Consider the following 24,504-nt stretch of genomic DNA (forward strand, 5'->3'; position numbering starts at 1 on the left):
TGTAATGTCTGTTTGTTGAGTTTAATGTATTTTAAAGGTTCATCTAAGGACAGACATTGTAAATCAGAATCAGAAATACTTTATTGATCCCCAGGGGGGATTTGTTCACTACAGTTGTTCCACTCACACAATATTTAAAACAATACACACACACACACACACACACACACACACACATATATATATATATATATATATATAGTAAAATGTAAAAATAAAGAGATATAATAAGAGCCTACCATACGAAGTACATGTAAATCTAAACATGAGTGTAAACATATTCCACCATATGGCTGATAGAAATAAATAGTAATGAAAGTAAATTAGGAAAGTTACTTAAGTAAGTTAAGTAAATTAACTTAGGCTATAAATGATGTGGTGTGTCCCTAGACAAATAGGTCTGAGGAGGAATCAAGAAAATAATTAATTAATCATTAATTAAACTTTATTAAGCTTTTTCAAGTAACAAACATCATCAGTGGAAATGGATGCTAAGCATACCTAACAATAAATCCATCCAAGCAGCATATATTAACAGAAAAGGAGAGATAAAAGGAAAAAAACTAAATAATAAAATGTAACTTAACTTAAAAGGTTTAATTAAAATACAACACAAGTAGTTTAGAGAGTCTTAAGCCACTTCTCTGTTCCCCAGTTGTCTTAAAGATTTACTCATAAATACCTGACATGATGCTTGTAAATATACTTTAACTCAAAGCTGTGTGCAGGCTGCCCACTAGTGATTGAACATGAACACTGCGTCTCATTTGCACTCTGAAGACTCTGAATGAAGAAGACTCTCCCCAACATTATCCTCACCAGGAGAGCAGCGGTGCAAGGACCCGGGGTGTGGGGAACAGCAAACCCCTATTAGGTTGTTTAATTAAAATTAAACGGATTAACAACAGCAGGGGTGGGCGGGCGGGTGGGTGGAGGAGGGAGAGACTGGTTGAAGCTACGAAGAAGTGACTACAAAAAGGACAACAATACACAACAGACCGCAGTGCTCCAGACTGAGTGGAGCCAGCTAACTTGTGAGACGTTTCCAGAGCCGCAGCACGACCACCGTAAGAATCCCTACTTTCATACACTGAAATATTAAAAAATAAATTGTAGTTGTTTTTTTTTTTTTTTGCCTGCTGGTGCTATGTTGTGACGTTGACGAGCCGTGCTAATCTTTCTATAACTGTCAAAAGTGTAAAAAAAAAAAAAAAAAAAAAGTTAATTTGGGATTATTTTCTTGCAAAGCGAGTGTTTTTTTAAATTATTTTTTTAAAATCCATTAAATATACTACTTTTCTTACAGCTCATATATTGGTAATATTTTTATAATAAATATAAATATTCCCTATTCTACTTTAGCTGTAGCACCAAAGCGAGCACTACTTTATCAAAGTGTGTGTGTAGGGGGGGGAGAGGCGGAGTGATACGCACTCCGCCTCTCCAGTCTACTTGTGTCCCGGACTCTGGAGGACATGGCACGGGGGAGACGGAGGAGAAGAAGCGGTGGAAAAACGAAAAGATAAATATTTAACAAAGTTGGGAACTTAACCGCTTACAAAAAAAAACAACAACAACAACAACAACAACAACAACAACCTACGACTATAATGGCTTGCGTGCGTTGCTAAGGAGGTATGTGACTATAAAAAGAGGTTAAGAAGGAGAGGGAGGAGGGGGGGGATATATTTTTAATTGTGCTTTTAAAAAGTGGTTCTCCGGCGAGCTAACGCACATCATACCGGGGGGGTGGTGGTGGTGGGGGGGGGCGGCAGAGGCTCACTTTCCCCTCGGCGGAGGGCTAGGCTAACCAGCTAGCATGTAGCTTTTAGCTTCGGCTGTGAGAAGTTCAAAAAAAAAAAAAAAAGTTTGTGGAATGGAGGAAGAGGAGGAAGAGGAGGAAAGGGTGAAGTAAGTTCGGCTAACCGTGAAGAAGTGTGGATAGAGGAAGGTTGTGTGTGTTTAAAAAGTGTGTTTTTTATTATTTATTTATTTATTTAAAACAACTGTTTTTAAAGTAGCCGTTGATGAGGGTTGTTTGTTTCCAACGGCTGTTAGGTTTGAGCTTGGTGTTAGCTCATGGCTAGTTAGCACATTCTCGAAGGGGTTGCTCGCTAACAAACCTAAAAGAGAGAGAGAGAGAGGAGGTGTGTGTGGGGGGGTAGCTAATGTTAATGGCACTGAACAGTAAAAGGGTTGTATTGTGACTGTTTCCCCTTGGTACAGTTAAATCAGAGGAGCAACTAAAAGCTATTTTTTTACTGTTTTTCTTTAAGGGGTTTGTGTAACGTTAGATGCGTCTTTCTCTCTTTCTCTGGGTGGTGCTGCTGCTTCCATGTTTGTCCCCTGTGTTTTCTCTCTTGTCAGGCGGTTTGTTTGACATGTTTTCACTCAGTAAAAAGCAGAATATTGTTGTGGAGTTTCTCCTGTGTTTGTAGATCTTGTTTAAAAGCGAGAATGACGGAATTCATTAGTTTTTAACTGGGGCCAAACTGATCAACAGCTAACTCATGAACTGTGTTGGACTATTGAGTCGTAAACTGTAATTTATTACTCTTTTTAAAAGTAATATTACTTTACTTATCACTCCTTGTCCAAAAAATAGTTAGTTACACTACTAGTTATATAGCTTTCACCCTTAAATTAGTAGCTAATTGTGTCATTTTGCCCCAAAATTCAGACATATATCGATTAAAATCAATTTTTGTTTGTTAAAATAAAAGTAATTTGAGTATTTCCAGCTGCGTTTCCAATTTTAACTAATTATTTTTGTTGGGGGGGAGTAACTAATATTATTACTGAAATGTATTAGTAATTACTTACACTACTAGTTACTGTGGGGATGTTATATTATTGGCTGTAATGAGTTACTGCCGATGAAAGCCAATATAACTGCGATGTTGGGTGGTTTTTGTTGTTGACCTAACAGGCATGGGACAATATTAAAATGTTATGTTTACCAAAATGATTACAACACACAATATTACCATGATAATCACAAAACCATGCTTTCCATACCCTACATGCATAAATCAGACAATTAACAATACATTTATCTGAATGTTTTAGTTTTTTTATCTTGATAATAATGTATATCGTCCGAACCCTACTACCACCTCCAGTTTGTTTCTTTTCTAATTATTATGGAGTGATTTGGGCTTTTTGGAAAAGGATTATTGATTCTCATCATCATGATTATATCCCATGGTCACAGCCTCCTGGTATCTTATCTCCACTATCCTCTGCCCTTAAACTGTTAAAATGTTGGAAAATTGTTCATGGATTCTTCTTTTTTTTTTTTGGATATATGTGAATAGAAAGGCTATTCATAGGACTGCGTTTAACATACAAAATATGTAAGTCATACTCTTTGTTTTTAGTTCACATATAACGTCAGGAATTCTGAGGAGGAACGACTGATGATTTGTGTAAGTCGGACCACAAAACCTTTCTTCAAACAGAATTACAGTTAATTTAGACGATGATTAGTCAATCAAAATGTAAAAAATGTATGTCCGGTCACGATTGATTTGATTTTGAGCCTTTGATGGTGAATACACAAAGAGCTATCAGTGCGAAGCGCTATCAGTTCGTAGAGATGATCGGCTTTATCTGAAGGGTTAGTCATTGAGATGCAAATCAGCTTTTGTAGTTGTCCGTTCAGGCAAGTTATATCCACATCCAACAATAGTTTCTGCTTGTTTCAGGAAGATCTGATCTGCCCTTATGTTGAAATCTGTCACTTGCCATTGCTCACTCCTCTACAATAAACTGATGAATCACTGCTGATCCAGTCTAAAAAGAGGCTCTGGCTACATCGAGATCTCTGACTGATCGGGCCCGCATGGAAACAGCTGCTGGAACACAGTCTGGTGATTGTCAGAAAAACTCAGTAGTATTTGGCTGATGGGGGTTTTTTTTTTTTTTTTGTATGCCTACATGTTCTACTTTTGGAGGTTTCCCTGCGCTTTCATGTGCATGTAGAACAATGAGCAGTGGAAGTGGGTGCAGTGCTGTTGGACAGCTGTGTGCTGGAAGGGAGGGATCGGGGCAGAGATGGGATGAGGGAGGAAGCAGCTCTTTGTGGTCACATCCTTTTTGACTATGGCCAGTTTCACAAGCCCCCAAACAGCTGCTGCTGCTGCTGCTGCTGCTGCAGGCTACATGTGTTTGACTGTCTGGTTGCCGGGGCTGCATGATATGGACAGAAGTTTTACATATCGCAGCATGATTTGTTTCCATAGTGTATTTGTACTTTGGTAAAGACTGTTAGAAACACTCGGGGTCTCCACATTAGTTGGTTGTGGTTTCATCGGAGACATCCTGATCTTCCGTTAATTTTGATTCAGTGTTACGTCTTTTGTGACTTCTTGTTGTGCAGTGCAGAAGTGACTGATGGATACTTTCAACCATACTTTATATCATATGTATAATATCAAAGTTGTAAATAAGACAGGAGTTACATAAAAGCTTCTTATTTATTCATTTATTCTTACTAATTTGATTTTGGGGTCATTAGTAATTTTATTTTCTGACTGGTGCTACCTTTGCCTCAGCATTTCCAAACAGCTGTACTTCATAATGATATTATTATTATTATTATGATTATTAAATGCACCTTCACTCTGATTCTTAATGTAACAGGTGCTGCTCAGATCTCTGCTGATATCCTCACTTTTTGCCCCTGTGCACATGCTCAAACAAAGGAAGTGAATGTTGTTTCAGCCCACGCTTTAAGCATCATTTTACCCGTTTCAACATAGTTAAAAATAACTACTATATACCCTAAATATGTACCATTTCGGCCTTATAAATATATTCATGTTGAAATAGCAACTTTCACAGGTTAGGAACCAGTTCCTTTCCTTTCATTCATTAATCAGTTGTACTTTAACTGGCTGTATGTTTAAAACAGGACACCATTTATTGTTGATTATATATTATTATTTCAGATGCTGTCTCATAAACCACCTTGCCAACCTCCCGTGTTGGTGGGGGTCATTTGTTTGGCTGCAAGAGATTTTTCTCCTCATGTTTTTGGTCTTTTCTTATGCATGACTGTCTGCGAGTTCTACATACAACACCTATCAGATAATTACGTCATTCAAGTTTCAGTCAGACTGAGTCTCAGATCAGAAAAGGGGATAAAGGGCTTTTTGATCATCCTGTTGAGTGAGAATAGTGTTTGTCACATGCTGTACTGAGATTCGGGCGTTATTCATAATTGGATTTTTAAAATATATTTTCATTGTGATGTTATTTACAGATGTTGAGTGGCGTTCTGATCTTTACATGTATCTGCTCTCTTACAGAAGGCTGGTGGAGTGAAACACTGACTGTGCACTGGTTGGACGAGTGAAACCCGGAGAAGAGCTGGGAGTTGTTGAGGAGTAATCACAGTCTTATATCTTAGCCTGTCCACTTGCACCAGTGAGACCTGCTGCAGTGTGTCAGTTCGACAGAGGTCTTGATCTCAGCTCCTGCAGCCTGCACCTCCTCCCCTCCATCAGTGGTGGTGACCCAAGTCCGGACAGCTTGCTGCAGGGCCCTTCCTGAGCAGCAGCAGCTGCGTCCTGCTTGCTGACTCCCCTCCCTCCCCTGCTTCCTGTCCTTGGTCAGACAAGGCTAAAGCCTCCTCTCCCCTACCCCACCCCTCATCTCTGCTGGCCTCTCATACTCACACACACCAAAGTGGTTTCTCTTGTTGACAACACGTTCACACACTGATTTAGCGTCTACTAACGCTAGTCGGAGATCCATCAGCAGGGGACTTGTAGACCCTCTTGGTCCCCCTGGAGTGACCCGCTACCGCAGAAGTCCTCCCTTTTTACCTTCACTACAGCCTCCAGCATGACCTCCATGTCCAGTCTCTTCTCTTTCACGAGCCCAGCAGTCAAGCGCCTGCTCGGCTGGAAGCAGGGAGACGAGGAGGAGAAATGGGCAGAGAAGGCGGTGGACGCGCTGGTGAAAAAGCTGAAGAAGAAGAAAGGTGCCATGGAGGACCTGGAGAAAGCTCTGAGCTGCCCCGGACAGCCCAGCAAGTGTGTTACCATTCCAAGATCACTGGACGGCCGGCTACAGGTTTCCCACAGGAAAGGTCTGCCTCATGTAATCTACTGCAGAGTGTGGCGGTGGCCAGACCTCCAGTCCCACCACGAGCTCAAGCCCCTGGAGGTGTGCGAGTACCCGTTTGGCTCCAAACAGAAGGAGGTCTGCATCAACCCATATCACTACAAGCGAGTGGAGAGTCCTGGTAGGTACTCATGCCTTCTGCGAATAGGGTAGTCAAAGAGTATTGACTTCAGGTTGTTTCTTTTTTATACTGCAAAGTTAATGTTTGATACGTACTCTAAACTGTTGTAAAGAAATACGATTTAAATTAGCATCTCTCTCATTTTAATTAATTGTTCTCATTACCTTCCCAAATTAGCTTCTTAACTCTTGGGTGCTCTGTAAAGCCCAGTCGTCACCAAATCTGTTAATTTACATGACAAGAAATGTTTTCTAACACATAAAACTGAACAACAATGGCTGAGTAGCAGCAAATATAAGGCGGATTAGACCAGTGTGGAGCTGTGCACATCCCTTTTAGCTTGAGCTCTGAGTAAACTGCAGAACTGGTAAACAAATCCACAAAGGTCAGGAGGCTGTCATCACACAGGCCTGTTCCACCCACCCCCTCCATTTCACAGAAAATCAATATCAGTAGCTCTTTTGGAGTCTTATTAGATTATATGCCTCAAGCACTCCAGATGGGGTGTGGCATCAGAGAGTGCCTCACTAAATGCATAAACCACTCAGACTAAACTCCCAGCACTTTCTCATCACTACCGTCTCTCCCTCTCTCTTACCTTCTCTTTCTTTCTCTTTCTCTCCCTGTCCGTCACTCACACAACATCACATACACTCACGGATGACCCTAAGGGGACAGCCCCTCTCTGACACTCGGCTGATTTGGGATTGCCAGCTCTGTATTGACCAACTCAAGGATATGGATCACATGTCGGTCAGGAGAGACTGCACGTCATATCATTTAAAGCAAAGCTCGCTGGGTAGTTTTTGAGGGACAACCTTGGAGCCGTGACGCTAAAGTCAGTCAGGAGATGAAAATCAAGGCTAGGGAAACACACACTCTCCCTTTGACAAAGTTCAAAATAAAAATACGGCCTCTGTGGTTTTATCTTTACCAAGGTCTAAATTGGCTTTGGAGAATTGCAGGATTGTTGGTGTTGAGCAGTGTTTTTTGTATTTTTATATTTAACTGTTTCAAGACTGGGGGATTGTATTTGTTTACTAAAACAAAGAATTGCTCCTGTTGAAAGATATTGGTTCTGTGTAAAAATTGCACATTGTACAGTTTGTTGAAATTCCATGTCTCTGCTATCATGTCAATGTCAAAACATGCTACAGGAATAAGATGTTGGCCCTACAGTTTGTTTGTGTACATTAGAGCTGAAACAATTGACCAATCAGTAGATCAACAGAAAAGTAATTGGCAACTAGTTTATTGTAAAAGGATTTAAAGTTGTGTATTAAGCAAAGTTATTTTCTGGTTTCAGCTTCTCCAATGTTAAGATTTGCCTTTTCATTTTTTAAATATCTTAGATTTTTGTACTGTTGGTTGAATGAAACAAGACATGCAGACATCAGCTAAGGATGTAGGAAACTGGGAAGGGCTTCATTCGGTACCTTATAGGTCAAATGATGGTTGGAGAAAATAATTGGTAGCGGCTGTCCCAGTGCGACACATAACGGTGTGTGCACCTTGGCTACCTTTCTAAGAGCATGCTCATCAGGAGCTTCTCTTTCCAGCATTGGCTGCATCTCCTTGTTATTAATGGAAAGGATACATTATTAACAAGGAAAAGCATTTAAGAAAGTCATACTTCAAACAGGTTTTTTTTTTAGTAAAAGACGTTTGTGTTAGATGAGCTCCTAACATAATGATCAGGTAGTTTTCTCAATGATAAGAAAATACCTTTCTGTAACTAATTTTTCTCCCTTGCCTTGTTTGTCCCACTGTACAGTGCTCCCCCCTGTCCTGGTACCGCGGCACAGCGAGTTCAATCCACAGCACAGTTTGCTGGTACAGTTCCGCAATCTCACCCACAACGAGCCGCACATGCCCCTGAACGCCACCTTTCCAGAGTCCTTCCAGCAGCCACACAGCGGGGGTGGCAGCAGCAGTGGCGGAGGAGGTGGAGGCGGTTCTTTTCCCATCTCTCCAAACTCCCCGTATCCTCCTTCTCCAGCCAGCAGTGGTACTTACCCAAACTCTCCTGCCAGCTCGGGGCCCTCCAGTCCATTCCAGCTCCCAGGTACGCCAAATATACTCATGTACCTGACCCTGGGCAAGACGCCAAACTATTGTTTGTCTGGATGGTCGCTGTCATGTAGCCAACAACAGGCTAACTGTTATTAAACACTAGTCTCAAGTGATTTTTTTTGTTTTTTAAGTTGTTTGTTTTTAAGTAAGGGACAACCTAAGATCTAGATACATCCACTTTAATAATCATATCATGTACAAAACTCCCAGTCTAGGGACATTTTGGTTGCAATACACTGATGAATTGTTTACTAAAATATCATCTTTTATACTTACTATCAGTTTAAACCCATGTATAACACACTAGGGCAATGAAAAAGGTTCTTCTTAACAGTACTCTAACCAAGTTATTATATTCATCCGAATCAAGCTACACCCCTAAATGAGAACAAAGGAAATGCCAGCTAAGCAGTGTCCACCAGAGCCAGAGCTGCTGGCTGCTGTCAAGGCACTAACTCAGTGAAGCAGGCGGCCTTTTTGTCTCATAGTTACTGACTGGAAACCAAACTGATACATCCAACATAAAATAAAAATATCACTCAGATGAGACATTCCTTTCTGTCCTGTTCAATAGCGTTGGTATAGTAGAGAAATAACTGTGTGTGTCTGTGTCTGTGTGTGTGGTGACTAGTGCTCTATTCTGCTCCAGTCCAGATCTGCTGACACATCCGGTGGCTGCAGGCAGTGAGGCAGAAAAAGTTTTTAATGGCAATTTAGGATTTTAGGATTTGAGCTTATTTGTGCTGAAAAGCCCCCGATCGTCATTGTCTACACTCACATGCGTCGCTATCGCCGAAATGTCCTCGCTGCAGTCTAAGTGGAGGTTTTCTGCATTGTTTTTTTTTTTTTCCCCTGTGTGCCTCAATATGGGCTCGGAAAGCTCATATTGCATCTCTGTCGGGAATGGGTTAGCATGTGGCTTAGCAAGTGAGGGATATGTGAAATCTGACACCATTTCCGGGGTACAGATCCTGTGATGATTGTTCAAGTCTAGGGAGACATCTGTGTGTGTGTGTGTGTGTGTGTGTGTGTGTGTGTGTGTGTGTGTGTAAGGCTATTTGCCAGCAGCAACAACTGGTCTCATCCTCACTAACTGCTCTCTTAATGTCTCAGCTGACACCCCACCCCCAGCCTACATGCCCCCAGATGAGCAGCTGGGCCAGGAGAGCCAGTCCATGGAAACCACCAGCAGCAGCAGCAGCCTGGTGCCGCAGAACATGGCCAGAGGAGGTGAGGAGTGCACAAATTTACACTGACAATAAAACTACATCCAAAAAAAGTACCCAACGGTGAAAAGGGTGAAATACCAACAAGAAAGTCTAGAGAATCGTCCATTGAGGCACTGTTTGAAAACTGCAGTAAAAAAGTTTCTCCTCTGTCTCAACGTGTATTTGTTTGTGCAGCTTAATGCTGTGCACTACTATTGAGGAGTCTGGATTACATTTATCAATTACATTTAATAGTGAATATTTGTCTAATCCAATATTTATTGTATTATTGTTCTGTTTTCTTTCTACATTAAGATTTGTAAAAAGCACTTTAAATTTATTTGACGCCTGATAATACATAAAATCATTCCTTTCTTTTAATGGTTTTTATGGTATTTTGTATTTGTGTAGTGTCTTAGAAGGGTGGAGTACACTGCTCTGTCCACCTCCTGTGATTCAACTAAATAACAATACAATACAGACTTGTGTGCGCTAGTAACAGGCACATAGTGACAGATTTATATACAGCAATGGGAAATTTATTCTCTGTAACTAAAAACATATTGCTTTATAAGATGCATCTTAATTAATGTCTTATGCCTTCCAGAAGATATTTGTGTGTGGGAAGATTATCGACAGCGAAGTTTATGACTCACCTGTTTTTATCCGTCCTGTTGTGCAATTTTTCCAGATGTGCAACCAGTGGAGTACGAGGAGCCGAGCCACTGGTGCTCTATCGTCTACTATGAACTTAACAATCGCGTAGGTGAGGCTTACCATGCCTCGTCAACCAGCGTGCTGGTGGATGGCTTCACTGACCCTTCAAACAACAAGAACCGCTTCTGCCTCGGACTGCTGTCCAACGTCAACCGCAACTCGACAATCGAGAACACCCGCAGACACATCGGCAAAGGTACGACTAACCCAAACACAGCAGAAGTTGGTGTGAGGTTCACGTTTTGTCTGAATGTCCTGACCATCATTTGTCCGTCTCTGTTAACCAGGAGTGCACCTGTACTATGTTGGAGGGGAGGTGTACGCGGAGTGCCTCAGTGACACCAGCATTTTTGTCCAGAGCCGTAACTGTAATTACCACCACGGCTTCCACCCCACCACTGTCTGCAAGATCCCCAGTGGATGTAGCCTAAAGATTTTCAACAACCAGGAGTTTGCTCAGCTTCTGGCCCAGTCAGTCAACCACGGCTTTGAGGCCGTCTATGAGCTTACTAAGATGTGTACCATTAGGATGAGCTTCGTCAAGGTAAGGCCTTCATGAACTATAATACAGGATATGGGGAGGGCGTAAAGCAGGCACAGTTATATACGCCAATCATCCTCTCTTTTAACATCATCTTTGTCATTGTTTTAATTTTATTCTGCCTCCTCGCAGGGCTGGGGAGCGGAGTATCACCGACAGGACGTCACCAGCACCCCCTGCTGGATCGAGGTGCATCTGCATGGGCCTCTCCAGTGGCTGGACAAGGTGCTAACACAAATGGGTTCACCTCTCAACCCAATCTCCTCTGTGTCCTAATGATGGACTTTGGAGATCCTTTCTACTTTTTTTTTTTTTTTTTGTTGTTTTTTTTTTTTTTTTTTTTACTTTTCTTTTCTCCCCCTCCAGTGATTTTATAATTTAAGGTGGTCTTAATGGCTGAACTGTTTACACTTAACTTTGGGAAGGGATATTGAATTGAACTCTGGCTGGAAGTTCAACAGCAGCAGCAGCTGGAATCAGTTGTTGAAACAGAGTAACATTACAAGCAAATACCTGGAGAAAGAGAGGAATAAGGAATGCCCAAGTAGCAGTAACGACACGGACACACTACTGCTTGACAATGCTGACGACACCTGCAAGAATTGAGGGCTCCATTGTCAAGCTTGGATCTGTCAAATGTTAATTTTTTTGCATAAAGTTTTATCGTTTTCTCAAACGTTTTTATCTCTCTGTATGTGTAGTTTTTAATGAAGCAGAACTGTTTCACTACTCTGCCTTATGTCCGACAGACAAATTTGAATTTTACTGAACACTTTTTACATTGTTGTCTCAATGTCAGATATTTACAATTTTAAGATATAGACACGATTATGTTTACCATTAGACTCAAATATAACAAAATGCTTTTTATAGTCTCTACTGCTAGACATGAACACTGAGCTACTGCCTTTAAGAGAAGGTTATGTATGCCGACCGGATAGTTTTTTTTTTTTTGATATGGGAGATCAATCACTGAACAAGTTTAACACGCCATAAGCTAACAACATTGTGAATGTTACATCTATTGCAATAGAAGTAGTCATTTATGATATAATCAGACAATGGACATCATCATTATTGATTCTTGTTTGTACTCTAAAGTTCAAGGAAGAGTGACTGTATTTTCCATACTCACTGTATTAACAATATTGTGCACTCATGGATTTTGTGGAGGCATATTAAATTTTTGGCGTGGGTACCAAGGCATTATGTTGATAGATAATTTACTTCATTAGCCCAATGAAATAAACAGGTTATTTGGTAACAATGATTGTTTAATTTTGTCTGTTTCTCGGTTCTTGTAGGGTTTTAGTTTATACTTGAAATCCCTCTCGATACCCACGAACAGTGTGGAACTGTGTCGAATCAGGATGGATCAACACTAACAATACAATCAGGCATGCGTACAGAAGACAGATTGATTCAGACTGATGTTAGATTTACAGCACATCACCACTTCTCCATTCTACTCTGATTACACTTGTTTGAATAGCTGTTATTAGACGTGCTGCCGAGTGGATGTTAAATTTATAATCTAAACAACACTGATCACAGTTTTAAACGTCGCTATGGCAAACTCATAAAAGCAAACAAGGACAATAGTAAAATTTTAATGACTGAAATGTTGAGTACATGGAGCCTGCAGCTTATTTCTATTTGCTGTAAAGCTCTCTGAGTATCAATAAATGTACAGTGACTCACAATAATAATGTTCTTTATGATACTCAAACATTTAATTAAGAACATTTATTGCTTACAATGGAAAACTCAAACATAAAAAAAGGCAGATTTAAATGAGATGTGTGTTTCGAATGAGAAGATCCTGTTGTGTGGAGGATTACACATTATGTAATAAAGTGGTTTGTCTTTATGTAATGATAAATGGATCAGATGTTTGACTGTATTCTGGAAACAAGGGGAAGAAATCATACAGGTATAATACGCCTTCACTGCATGATGCCATCACCTGCTGCTTAGATTTAAACTATAATAGTCAACAGATACTGCAGTTGGGATATTGTCCTTTAATTATCAGCTTTAGGTTGATTACCAATTGATACTCAGGTATGTTTTTATTTAATAAGGGGATGCATGTTGTTTGTTTTCATTCAGTTAGTATTTTGAATGTTTACTCTTTCTGCTTCTATTGATTTCCATATAATCCAAACAGTGATGCCGAGAGAAAGTCTGTCTATATGATATCATACTAAATGCTGAATGCATGAGACTCATTGTTCTTGCATTCATTTGAACGGCCAGGATAATTTATAGCCTACTTGACATCAATTAACAACATTTAACATAAATTCTGCAACTTTTTAGCAGATAAAACTGATTAAAAAACGAGGCAACACTTCTTTCCTTCCATAAATACCAGCGTACACGCACATATCCAGTAAAAAAGGAGGAAGACTTAAACATTTTTATGAACTATTTTTTTTATATTCTACCACATTTGAGGTGTTTCTGCAGCCTCCTTAGCATCCAAATAAAAAAATGCATGTTTCAGTAAGCCACATTTGGAAGCTAGAGGTTAACTATGATAGATTAACTGAAGAAACCTTTGGATAAGAGGCGAAATGACTAAATTAAGGTTTATTACTGGTTTAAATAAATACCCTGGCCCCTTTGAAACTGCCCCCTTATTTATATTATTAATGGCAATGGACGTTAACCCAGCAGATATTAAGTTAAACATTAATATCAGCAGTGCAGCAGCACCAGGAACAGAACCACAAATGAATCAGCATGACAACTTCCTATTGGTCCACGTTGGTGTTTACCGTAAATCTCCTAAAAGACGGGCCACGCAAAATATACAAATACAACACCACAAATCCCGCAACACGTAAAATCACCGCTCAAACGCAAATACTAAGTCTCAATCCCTAAATACTTAAAACAACTATCTTCATTTCTCGCTTTACACACACCAAGTGGCTGCAACACGCCGGTGAAGCGCGAAATTGCCGTTGCGTGAAATTCCCGCCGCGGCCGGATGTGAGGTGGCTCCGAGGAGCAAGCCAAAGATAAACACGTAGCCAGACGAGCAGGGGCGAGGATAACACTTATTACACAGGCTGCGGCGAAAAACACACAAACATGGAGTAGCCGGTAAGAAAATAGAGATCTTTAGCAGGCAAGGGGAGAGACAAACGTCAAGTTAACCACGGAGCAAGTCTTCCGCAGACATCGAGTCGGTGAGTCCCGCAGACTACTGACAGCTGTAAGCAGCTAGCGAGCTAACGGTAGCTAACGCTATCGCTAACTAACCCTAATTAACATACCTGTGACAGTTAGTTGGTTTCTGGAGTAACCTTATTAATATATCTGCTATTTTGTGTTTTTTTTTTTTTTTACTAGCTTGTTAGTTTAAGTTTCTCTCTGTTTTATCCCGGGAAGCTTTTTTATAAAGGATTTTTAAACCATATTGGATTTAATGTGAGCGAGCTACGTTAGCCACCTCCTCTCCAGGGAAAAGCTGCGTGTTGGTGTTTAATATGAAGTTAATGGGGGGGGGATTATATTGTGTTGCTCCCGATGTGATGAATGTACAAGTGTATGGAGGGATGCTGTAACTTAACGTAGCTGCAAGAAAAGTGGGAGTGTACGCAGTGCTAACGCAAGTGCAAGTTACAGGTGAAAATAAAAACCGAGCAGTAGTTTCATTTTACATTTTACCTGCATCTCCTGCCCAGTACAAACACTAACCACATTCACCTAATACTCCAGCTGGGATTTATTTAGAATTAGAATTAAAATGTGATGCTGTTTTTTTTTTTTTTTTTTTAAAAAGGGTTTATTTGCTGTGAAGGGTTGAATGTCTCAAAGTCAAACACTTAAGTTCACCTGGCAGGTTGTCAGCTCTTGTGTTGTCTCACCAGATGTTATTCAAACAGCCCTTAAAGGTCTTCTGTTAGTTAAGTGTATCCAGTTAAGACCTGAGAGTGAGTTTGGTTAATATTAAACCCTGGACACTATTTAGTTTAAACAAAACAGTGAACATGTTGTGACCCTCACAAATCTGCCTCCCCCCTCCCTCCAATCAGCAACAAGCATATCATCTCGCTCTGAACGGCTTCCACGTTGCAGGTTCTGAAAATACTACTTTGCATGAGTGAGATTGCCACAGAAAGCAGCAGCATGAACTGATAACAATAAGAAACTTTAATTTGTGGCTGGTTTCTGAACAGATGATGACCCCCGGAAAGGTGTTTTTCAGGTGAAATCAGGCACTTCCTAACAGAAGAATAGACGAGGCAATGAAACAAATCGTAATATTAATCTGCATCAGACACACTTCATCATTAGTAAGAAGAAAATTGCTCAATAGGATGTTTTAGCTTCAGTTTCATTTAAATGTAAACCACCATAACGAATACACCCTGGCGTGAATCGGAGTGAATCCACACTACCCTTCAGAGTATGCAACATGTTCCCAGTCCCAGTACATCCGGTATATCTCAAGAAACAATGCACTATGGAGAGAGATATATATCAGAAATACCATATAGCAAAACATTAAAATCATTACTGGTGTGCTGTGATACTCTCAGCAGTTAAATTAAACCTTTTTTTTCCTGGTCTTCATTAAAGAATGTAATTTTAAAATTATTAATAATTATCTAAACTAACTGAAATGAAACATTTTGCTGTCATACATTTTTCAGCTGTATGAATCAGGCCTAGAGTAGACACAAAGGATCAGTGTGGCTGCATCCTAATACTCTATAAACCCCCCAAATATCATAATTATATGTTTTTCGATTATTATTTTTAACCTCCAGAACATTTAGGCTTGCTGGGATGAGAGGCAGCATTTACGAACTGAAAGAGACGGTGAAAAGCTTTATTTATTTATCAATGACCACATAGTTTGCAGAGCAGATATCTCATTTCAAATGAATGACAGGCTGCAAAAGCTCGACAATTTCCTTGTGACCACATGGTTTCCAGCAGAGCGCTACCCTTTCTTTATGTGTTGTTCTGCTACATTCAGTCAGCATTCACATGTAACAACCACCTCCTTCTCCTTCTCTTCTCCCGTCATCTGTTTCCCTACCGCAGTATCTGTAGCTGAGTCCAAAATGGTACGAGCAGCCTTGGTGACCGCCACCAGTCTTACATTGACTGGGGCTGTGGTGGCACATGCTTACCTCCTCAAACATCAGTTCTACCCGACTGTGGTCTACCTCACCAAGAGCAGCCCGAGCATGGCGGTAAGAGCAGCGCTGAGTCACTTTTAACCCATATTAATGTGTTTTTAAATTTGACTATATTTTCTCGGAGGCCGTATCCGTAACAATGTGACGAATCAGCCTTTTTGTTTTCTGTTTTGTTTCTGGTATCAGGTGTTGTACATTCAGGCCTTCGTGTTGGTGTTTCTCTTGGGAAAGTTCATGAGGAAGGTCTTCTTTGGACAGCTAAGGGCTGCAGAAATGGAGGTAGAGTTCTGTTTATATTTATGACTCATCATAGGACACATTCAGTTTTAATATTTAATGCGTTGTCTCTGTTGTAAATGACGTGTGCAATCACTCCGCTCTACCGTCAGCATCTCATTGAGCGCTCCTGGTACGCGGTGACCGAGACGTGCCTGGCGTTCACTGTGTTCAGGGACGACTTCTCCCCCCGCTTTGTCGCCCTCTTCACCCTCCTGCTCTTCCTTAAGTGCTTCCACTGGCTTGCTGAGGACCGGGTGGACTTTGTGAGTGACGAGAGACAAACCACTTCCTCATCCTACATAGCACACAGTATACTTCATCCACTGTACGGCACATTGTTTAAAGGAAGAAAGGAAATATGGGACAAAGGATGGGACAGATGGCGTGTGACTAAGATTGCATACCAGAGTTGAACAAACGTTGTTATCTGAAGTTTTGCATCTGATTCTGGGATTTTTCCATTGGATTATTTCAGAAAATGTGGTGAACAAAGGTTTATGATACTTACATGTTTGGTTCAGCAAGATAATCTTCTCAAATCAACACCAATTTTATGATTTTTGAGGCGTAAATGCGATCACCAGAAGTAAAAAAAAGCTAACGTTAGGCTATAAATTACCTGCAGCACAGTCGCATGACTTCAACATCACCACCACTAAACTTTCAACTTGTAATTAAATCATTTAATTAAAATCTACAAGTTGGGAAGTTTGAGAATAGTTTAGTAGTAAAGGCAGACTAGTGTGTTGACATTTAATGTCATTTAGACACTTTTTAACAACTTCCTTTTACATAAAAGCTTAAAAATTCACAGGTGGGATATTTACTGATGTATTTTACATCGTAGAACAAAACGCAAAAATCTTATGTCAGCCATTCAACCAGAAACCCATTTATAAGACTTTTAGGTGTGAGAACCAGAAGTACCAAAAAATGCTTACTCATTTCTGGGTTTTAGGACTCATTACCGCAGCACTCTATTCAGTTACAGATTTAATGTAAACAACTATAGTGAACTGCAGAGTAAAGTATTGTTTGGAAGGAGAGGATGTTGTGAACGGAGGAAGCTTCTGAATATCAAACAACCTGGAACACGTTACAGGTTTCTGTCCTTCTGTTAGTGAGTTGACATTCATATGTACAGTGATAATTCATTGTCACAATTGACTGTGCATGTTTTAACTACAAGTGAATAACGTTCTGTTTTTAAACCTTTCTCTGTCAGATGGAACGGAGTCCAAACATATCTTGGCTTTTTCACTTCAGGGTATTATGTAAGTACACGTTATCAGCCATGTCAGAAATCCTTTAAACTCTTTGACTTCTCTCTCTCTCTCTCTCTTTCTGTTCTGTTGCTTCTGTTTATGAAAGCAGTGTAAATGAAACTATGCAAATCATCGCTGTTTGCACATGAGGCCAGGTGCACCACGGTTTAATGGAGCCCCTGAACGTAACACCTGAATGATTGACGTTAACAGACCATGACACCATTTTCTGAACACTACTACAAAATCCACTCCTTGTCAGACTTCATTTGTGGTGATGACATCCAGCCTACTGTGTCTCATTCAGGACAGCTCATTTCTCTATCCATGGCAGTTTCCAGAATCAGAACCAGTAGTTTCTAAAGAAGGGTCCATCGGATACTTAGAAAATCAGTGTACATCTTTAAATACTTAATGTACTTGTCCGGAGCTTCTGCATGTAGGTACTGCAGCCTTCCCCACAGAGGTGTTATTCAGTGTTGTTCTTTATTTCCTGCAGCTCTCATGGGACTGCTGGGTATTCTGGACTTCCTCTTTGTCAACCATGCCTGTTACAGCATCATTACCCGAGGAGCCTCTGTCCAGCTTGTCTTTGGATTTGAGGTTTGTCCTACTTCAGTTGAAGATTAATTTAAGCATTTTTTTTTTTTTTTTTTTTTTAAAAAGGGCTTATTTAACCTACCTTTGATCATTTCCAAATCTTAATCCTTCATCCCACTTTGGCAGGCTTATGGACGGGTTGCACAGCAGACATTTTGGCATGTGGTAGCAGGAAACTCACAGGTGTATTAATGGTGGCTGCATTCCACTTAGAAGAGGGTTCACCGTTGCTGGTTCACTGTCACACTGACACTTAATGGAACTGAGCCATCGACCTGTTTTTCTGGCTTTGGGAAGACAAAATGTCTGCTGTGCAACCAGTCCATTCCTTTATTTACTCAAGAGTAATTTTTTCTCTTGTGATATTAAAAGTTTTTAATGTGGTCAAGACTGAGGAGCACCCTGGTAGCTCACCTGTACTGAGGCTGAATCATTTCCATAGCGACCTGGGTTTGATTCCCGCCTATAGCACTTTTCATCTCTCTGCTGAGGAAGTCGAGGTGTGCAGCTGCAGCTCTTCATCTAACGGCTCAACAAGCTCACAGACAAGCAAACTGCATTTCCTGTGACAACTACTTTATGATAAAAATGTACTTTTGTTTCACCAGTTGAATACTTTTAATGTGAAGCTGCAGCAGTAGAGAATATTCGGTTTCATTAGCAGGAACTTAATACTGCCGTCCTCCCGTTATTTTGCCGCTGATACACAGTTTGTAATACTTTAAATATAGAAATATTTAAATACTTTCTACAACGGCCATTCTGTAGGCCCCTCCAACAAAGGACAAAAGTCCTAAAATGTTAAAAATAAAAGACAGAAATGTGGGTAAGACTCTTTGGACAAATGTGATTCATCTCCACATAGTATATATTTCTTTCTTATGTTTCACTCTCCCTCAACTTTTGATGAGAATTATGTGCACTCTCATGGCCACAGTTTATTTATTGTATAGACATTTTACTTTTTAAAGCTCCAGAAATAACATATCGATCTTTAATCTACATCCAGTATCCCAGCTGCAGTGGCACTTTTCAAGCGTCTTGAGATCATAGACAAGAAGAAGATATAAATGTCTGTATCTCCCCCTCAGTATGCCATCCTGCTGACCATGGTGCTGACGACCTTCGTTAAATACCTTCTGCACACTATTGACCTGCAGAGTGAGAATCCCTGGGACAACAAGGCCGGCTATATGCTCTACACTGAGCTCTTCACAGGTACTGCGTTCACTTCAATCCGTGATGCTGGAACATTTTCCTTCCAGACAATGTGATATAATTGAAGATGAAATGGTGGCAGCCATACTCAAATGTTAGTTTTTATTCCAGGTTTCATCAAAGTGCTCCTGTACATTGCATTCATGACCATCATGATAAAAGTCCACACCTTCCCCCTGTTCGCCATCCGGCCCATGTATCTGGCTATGAGGTGAGCAGCTGTGTGCCTTTTTGTATTTGTGTGTGAGGATGTTTTCTTTTATTTTAATTTTTATTACTTTCACTACACTGCTTTCTGTTGTTGTAAGTCAGAGTTCTCACACAGGTCTCAATTATCTTTTAAATGTTTGGAATATGAGTTTGTTTGCATGTTTTGAGTTTGGTGTTGTTTTCATTTTTCTCTCAGGCAGTTCAAGAAAGCTGTAACAGATGCTATAATGTCTCGGAGAGCAATCCGCAACATGAATACACTGTGAGTATTTCTTACTGATTGCACCATGTTCTATTTGTTTGTCTTATTAATTGTCATTAACATGTCATTCGGTTAAACAAACATGGTCAAGTTTAATTCTCATTTAATGACATGGACTATGGCCCTTATACAAATGAATGCCCATCCTCCATTTGGAGATAAACACACTGTTACACATTAACCTTGACAAGCTCTTAATCAGGTTGGAGCAAACGTATTTAATTTTTCAGAATATCTACAGAAAATTTTACACGTTGAGCCGCATGTACAATTTTGGATAGTTTGTTTTTCTACTGTCTCTAAGCTCATCTTTCATCTCATCTAATGATCTTTAGCCGTGGGTTATTTGCAATCAGACAATACGCACAGACACACAGTACAAGCTGAATAAAAACCCAACTAATACGTTCTCTTCTCATTTCTGCCTTTGTTCAGATACCCTGACGCTACTCCTGAAGACCTGCAGGCCTCTGACAACGTCTGTATTATCTGTCGGGAGGAAATGGTCACTGGAGCCAAGAAGCTGCCTTGTAATCATATTTTCCACTCCAGGTAAGTCTTGCAGGAAAGATTCTAGACTGCAAACAAACAGAACGTAGAGTAGATGTTTACTGACGTTACACACAGTTCCTGTATTTAAACAGTGAACGAGTCAGTGTGGCAAATTAAACACGACATAAAAAAGGACCTTTGTAACTGCGTTTGTGTTTAATATTTGTTGTTTGTTTGTTGTAGTACATCAAATTATCTTGCTTTGCCCTCCTCTCCTCCCCACAGCTGCCTGCGCTCCTGGTTCCAGAGGCAGCAGACCTGTCCTACCTGTCGCATGGACGTCCTCCGGGCCTCCAACAACAATCAGACTCCAGCTCCAGCCCAGGCCCCGCCACCTGCTCCCGCGGCCCCCGCCAACGCCCCCGCAGCCCCACCTGCCAATGGTGAGAGTCAAAACCAGTACAAACACAAACGCTGTCTTCCTGCTTCCAGCCTTACGCACACCCAAATTATGTGCAGTCCAGAACGCATGTCATGTGGGTGCCCTCAGCAGTAAAACTGCCACTGAGGAAGAGAAAAATGCCTTTTGAAACAACTTATGCAACAGTGCACATTCCAATACCTGAGAGTAATGCTTCACCTGGGTACATTTACCTGTTTGACAGACGGTATGTACTTTTATACCTGCTGCTATCAGGACTGTTTCACCATTCGTGAACTTAAAGCCTCTATGTGCACAACTTTAGTAACTATAGATAACTATAGTTTTTGTTTGTAGAAACATTAGACAATCCTGGTGCAGTCTTCTATCGCACATTTTCACTCATTGTGGCTTTAAGTTTGGAGAAACTAGTCCAGAGATCTAAGTTAAATACAGTTTTTTCCAGCTTAATTAATAAATAGTCTTGCTGATCATGTTGAGCACTATTAGGGATCTCAAGGATTGGTATTAGGGCGGATCAAAGCATGTTTTGACTAATTGTTATCAGCTACGTTGAGCCCGATCCGACCCTTTGTTTTACGTCAGCTGTCACACAGGTGTTCTCACTCACGAAGCTTTCATGCACGGTGCAGCTGTTGTCAACTTTCCACTGTGTGTTTCTTCTCTACTCTGCTGACAGCGGTGGAGAGCTGCACACTCGCCATGCCAATGAAAGTGCAAAAAAAAGCCTCATGAACAAAAGGCCAATGAGAGTAATTTATTAATGTTATCAATCCCTGAAGCAACAAACACTGCAGGACACCTTTGAAGGGAGAGATAAATTCCTTTGAGACAGGGACAAAGGCCAAAAAAGATTAGAGAGGGTTTGTTGGGCTATTTTATAACCTTCTTTGTTATGAAATTTTGTGAAAGAAATAAAAAAAAAAACATTAGGGAACAGCATGGATGCATGCAATTCTTTTCTTAATGCAATGCAGAGCTATTCACCTGTATTAAATTGGAAAATACAAGTATCGGCTCAGCGGATACTCAATATTAAATGGTCGGACTGGAGGAACGACACGTTGCATCCCCAGAGAATATTAATTTCCTCTGGTAAATGCATATTTGGACCCTTCTCCAGTGTCTGTAAGGATCTCTTTTGGTTCTGTTTCCTCTGCAGTCGCACCAGGAATGTTACCTGGCTTTCCTCCTGGCATCTTCCCCTTCTGGGGTCCCTTCCCTGCAGTCCCTCCTCCTGCTGCTGCAGCTGCAGCTCCCGGGGCTACTGATGCTCCCCAAAGCAGCACAGAGGCTACGCAGGCAGCTGGTAAGGATACCTCGTGCTCTCTTGCAACAAATTAGCCACCACAATTTTCCACAGCACACAAAAGGAAATCAAACCTAAACAATCTGAAGCAGTTTGTTAATTCAATGTGTCAGAGTTAGAGAGATGATATCGGTGCACCTGGTTTGTTTTATTTTCAGGTACCAGCCAGCCCACCTCATCGACTGCAGACACTGCCGCAGCTGCTGCTGCTGCAGGATCAGCAATCCCAGGCTTCCCCTTCTCCTTCCCCCCTCCTCCTTTCCCCACTGCACCATGGCTGCCCATGCCACCTCCTCCTCCCTTCGGTAAGCACAAACACTCTGTGTTGTCTTGCAGATCTAAATGAATATACACTTGCTGACTTGACTGTTGCAGAAAATAAGTACATGGACATTGTTTCTGAAAAGGCTAAATGCATTTGCATTTCTGCTGGAAAAAAAAACAGAAGAGTTTGGGAAATCCAGCATCAGAGTGTAACGAGACAACTCTGGTTGCTCTGTGTTTTAAGTGACGATTATCTGACCAATCGGTGGTCTGTAGTGTTTTCACTCCACCTTTAGTATCGGCTCAGCACACTTGGAATATCGTAAAAAGAGCAAGCTGAGCCGGGCCGTACCACACATTGGAGACACGCCATAAGTGGAAGTTTCTTTCACCTGAACTAGTTTATGTCAATGTCTCTCATCTCCTCTCCTACAGTGTCATCAATGCCTCCCCCTCCTCCGTCTCTGTCCCGGCTGTCGGAGGAGGAGCTGAGGGAGCTGGAAGCAGAAGGCCGACGCGGCCTCGAGGCCAGGCTCCAGTGCCTCCAGAACATCCACACCCTGCTGGACGCCGCCATGCTCAACATCCACCACTACCTCAGCACCGTCGCCACACTCACGTAACTGAGCCTCCTCTAGTTTAAGTCGCATGTTCTCACAACTTAAGCTTAAATTATTGAAATATGTATAAAACCTTTTCAGTAATTTAAGATCAAGTGGCACAATTGTTTGTTTTTTGTAACAGGAAACCTTAGAGCTGACGACATTTGTTTCCAAAAAGCAATTTTCAGTTGAATTGTCCTTCATTGCCTCCACAGTCCTCCTCGGACTGAGAGCAGCACCGGAGAAGCCAGTGGGACCAACAACACTGCTTCATCCCCTGCAGCCGGCAGTAGCACAGACAGTCCCAGCCAGGAGAAGGACTCTTCCAGCTGTAAGTAAACTGACAGGTCAACTCAAGAGACAATTCAATCAAAAGACTTGGACCCTGAGTCAGTATTTTATTTCCGTTTCCAGCTGAGCAGGTGGACGGAGCTACAGTCTCCTCTCAGCCAGCGGACTCCACTTCTGCTGCCTCGGACACAGAAAGGCAAGAGGCGATGGATGAAGGACTGGAGGTGGGGGACGAGAACGGAGAGCCAAATGCTGCTGAGCTGAGACGCCGCCGCCTTCGTAAACTAGAGACTGCAACAGCATCGTCATCTTCCCCCCCTCCGGACAACTGATCCATGCGCTCTGACTCGGACAGGTTGCTCTGGACCAACAGGAACTCTGAGCTGATTGATCGTTGCTTTGGTTCCTCATTGCCTCTCTTCCTCGTGGCCCTCGCCTTCCACAGGCTCACTGTGTCGAGTTGGATTCAGACTGCTGGGAGACGCAATGATTTTTGCCGCTTATCTGGACTGTTCTGTGTCAGAAAGCAATAGCACGACTTCTTTTTTTTTTTGTTCTCACCACCTTCCCCCTGCCCCCCCTCCCCCCTAAATGACTACTGCAATAAGAGTGCTGCAGATGTTTGTAAGTTTAATCAGATGGAAGAGGAACGTGGAACCCAGTTATTTGGTCAGTGTGAGAGAGAGATGGTGTTTGGATATGTGTTTGGTAGTTTTACTGTCGGTGAGGCACTTTGATTTTTGTTTAATTCAGCTTTCTTCAACAAAAAAGGTGGTTCCATTCACCACATCAACATGTTACACAGCACCTGGATCAGTGTCAGATCCAGTGAATTCAAATCAAAGGAAGTTGATTAACTACTCTGGCTTTGGCTCTTTTTCTTTTAACATTCATCACTCTTCTGTTGCCACTGCAGACGTTGTAACATACTGATTTATTTGAATGTGTACATACTGTATAAAGAGTTTTAATAGGATGATCTGTACATAATGCAGAATAAACTGTTGGACTGAAATGGCAGCGACGTAACACGTATGTTGGTTTGTATGTTCACATACGGATGTTCTCGGGGTCGGGCCCACCCCCACCCCAAAGACTCCCATCATGAATCTGAGTGGTCAAAGGATGATTAAAGGAAGTTATCTCTGTTACTTTCCCCTATTGTTTCCTTGTGAAATGTCGTTTTTTTTTTTTTTTTTACCTCATTAGGCCTCTAAACATCATTCAAATGAAGCAATGTGAGCTATTCTGTAAAAGACATGAAACCCTGTAAATATTATGTCTGCTTTTATTGTTTTTTTTTTGTAAGTAAT

General features: G+C 41.2%; 2 protein-coding genes across 7 annotated transcripts; both read left to right on the top strand.

The window, feature by feature from the left end:
* Window positions 1-955: 955 nt before the first annotated feature.
* On the top strand, window positions 956-12,059 carry smad5 (SMAD family member 5). 4 transcript variants are annotated; one of them, XM_051419129.1, is made up of 8 exons: window positions 1,440-1,635; window positions 3,381-3,428; window positions 5,313-6,253; window positions 8,028-8,318; window positions 9,440-9,556; window positions 10,226-10,447; window positions 10,539-10,795; window positions 10,925-12,059. In XM_051419129.1, the coding sequence occupies exons 3-8, from the start codon at window positions 5,851-5,853 to the stop codon at window positions 11,066-11,068; spliced, it is 1,434 nt and encodes a 477-aa protein (XP_051275089.1). In that variant the 5' UTR covers window positions 1,440-1,635; window positions 3,381-3,428; window positions 5,313-5,850; the 3' UTR covers window positions 11,069-12,059. The 4 variants fall into 4 exon arrangements, with proteins under 4 accessions (XP_051275090.1, XP_051275089.1, XP_051275087.1 ...); XM_051419130.1 differs by lacking the exons at window positions 1,440-1,635; window positions 3,381-3,428 and adding an exon at window positions 956-1,067; XM_051419127.1 differs by lacking the exon at window positions 3,381-3,428.
* Window positions 12,060-13,795: 1,736 nt separating this feature from the next.
* On the top strand, window positions 13,796-24,342 carry syvn1 (synovial apoptosis inhibitor 1, synoviolin). 3 transcript variants are annotated; one of them, XM_051418977.1, is made up of 16 exons: window positions 13,796-14,018; window positions 15,860-16,011; window positions 16,144-16,236; window positions 16,347-16,499; window positions 17,462-17,510; window positions 18,001-18,104; window positions 19,193-19,319; window positions 19,431-19,530; window positions 19,726-19,791; window positions 20,227-20,343; window positions 20,569-20,726; window positions 21,888-22,034; window positions 22,193-22,339; window positions 22,734-22,917; window positions 23,116-23,231; window positions 23,315-24,342. In XM_051418977.1, the coding sequence occupies exons 2-16, from the start codon at window positions 15,880-15,882 to the stop codon at window positions 23,521-23,523; spliced, it is 1,902 nt and encodes a 633-aa protein (XP_051274937.1). In that variant the 5' UTR covers window positions 13,796-14,018; window positions 15,860-15,879; the 3' UTR covers window positions 23,524-24,342. The 3 variants fall into 3 exon arrangements, with proteins under 3 accessions (XP_051274937.1, XP_051274936.1, XP_051274938.1); XM_051418976.1 differs by having other exon boundaries at window positions 13,796-13,992; XM_051418978.1 differs by having other exon boundaries at window positions 13,806-13,906.
* The last annotated feature ends 162 nt before the right edge of the window (window positions 24,343-24,504 follow it).

The sequence above is a fragment of the Dicentrarchus labrax genome, unplaced genomic scaffold (genome assembly GCF_905237075.1).
Source record: "Dicentrarchus labrax unplaced genomic scaffold, dlabrax2021, whole genome shotgun sequence".
NCBI lineage: Eukaryota > Metazoa > Chordata > Actinopteri > Moronidae > Dicentrarchus > Dicentrarchus labrax.

Coding starts and splice junctions, on each gene's coding strand:
- smad5 (XM_051419130.1), top strand. CDS start 5,851: ATGACCTCCATGTCCAGTCTCTTCTCTTTCACGAGCCCAGCAGTCAAG. Junction 9,557..10,225: donor GCAGAACATGGCCAGAGGAG/GTGAGGAGTGCA, acceptor CAATTTTTCCAG/ATGTGCAACCAGTGGAGTAC. Junction 10,448..10,538: donor CCGCAGACACATCGGCAAAG/GTACGACTAACC, acceptor TCTGTTAACCAG/GAGTGCACCTGTACTATGTT.
- syvn1 (XM_051418977.1), top strand. CDS start 15,880: ATGGTACGAGCAGCCTTGGTGACCGCCACCAGTCTTACATTGACTGGG. Junction 22,918..23,115: donor AGCACCGTCGCCACACTCAC/GTAACTGAGCCT, acceptor TTGCCTCCACAG/TCCTCCTCGGACTGAGAGCA. Junction 23,232..23,314: donor GGAGAAGGACTCTTCCAGCT/GTAAGTAAACTG, acceptor TTCCGTTTCCAG/CTGAGCAGGTGGACGGAGCT.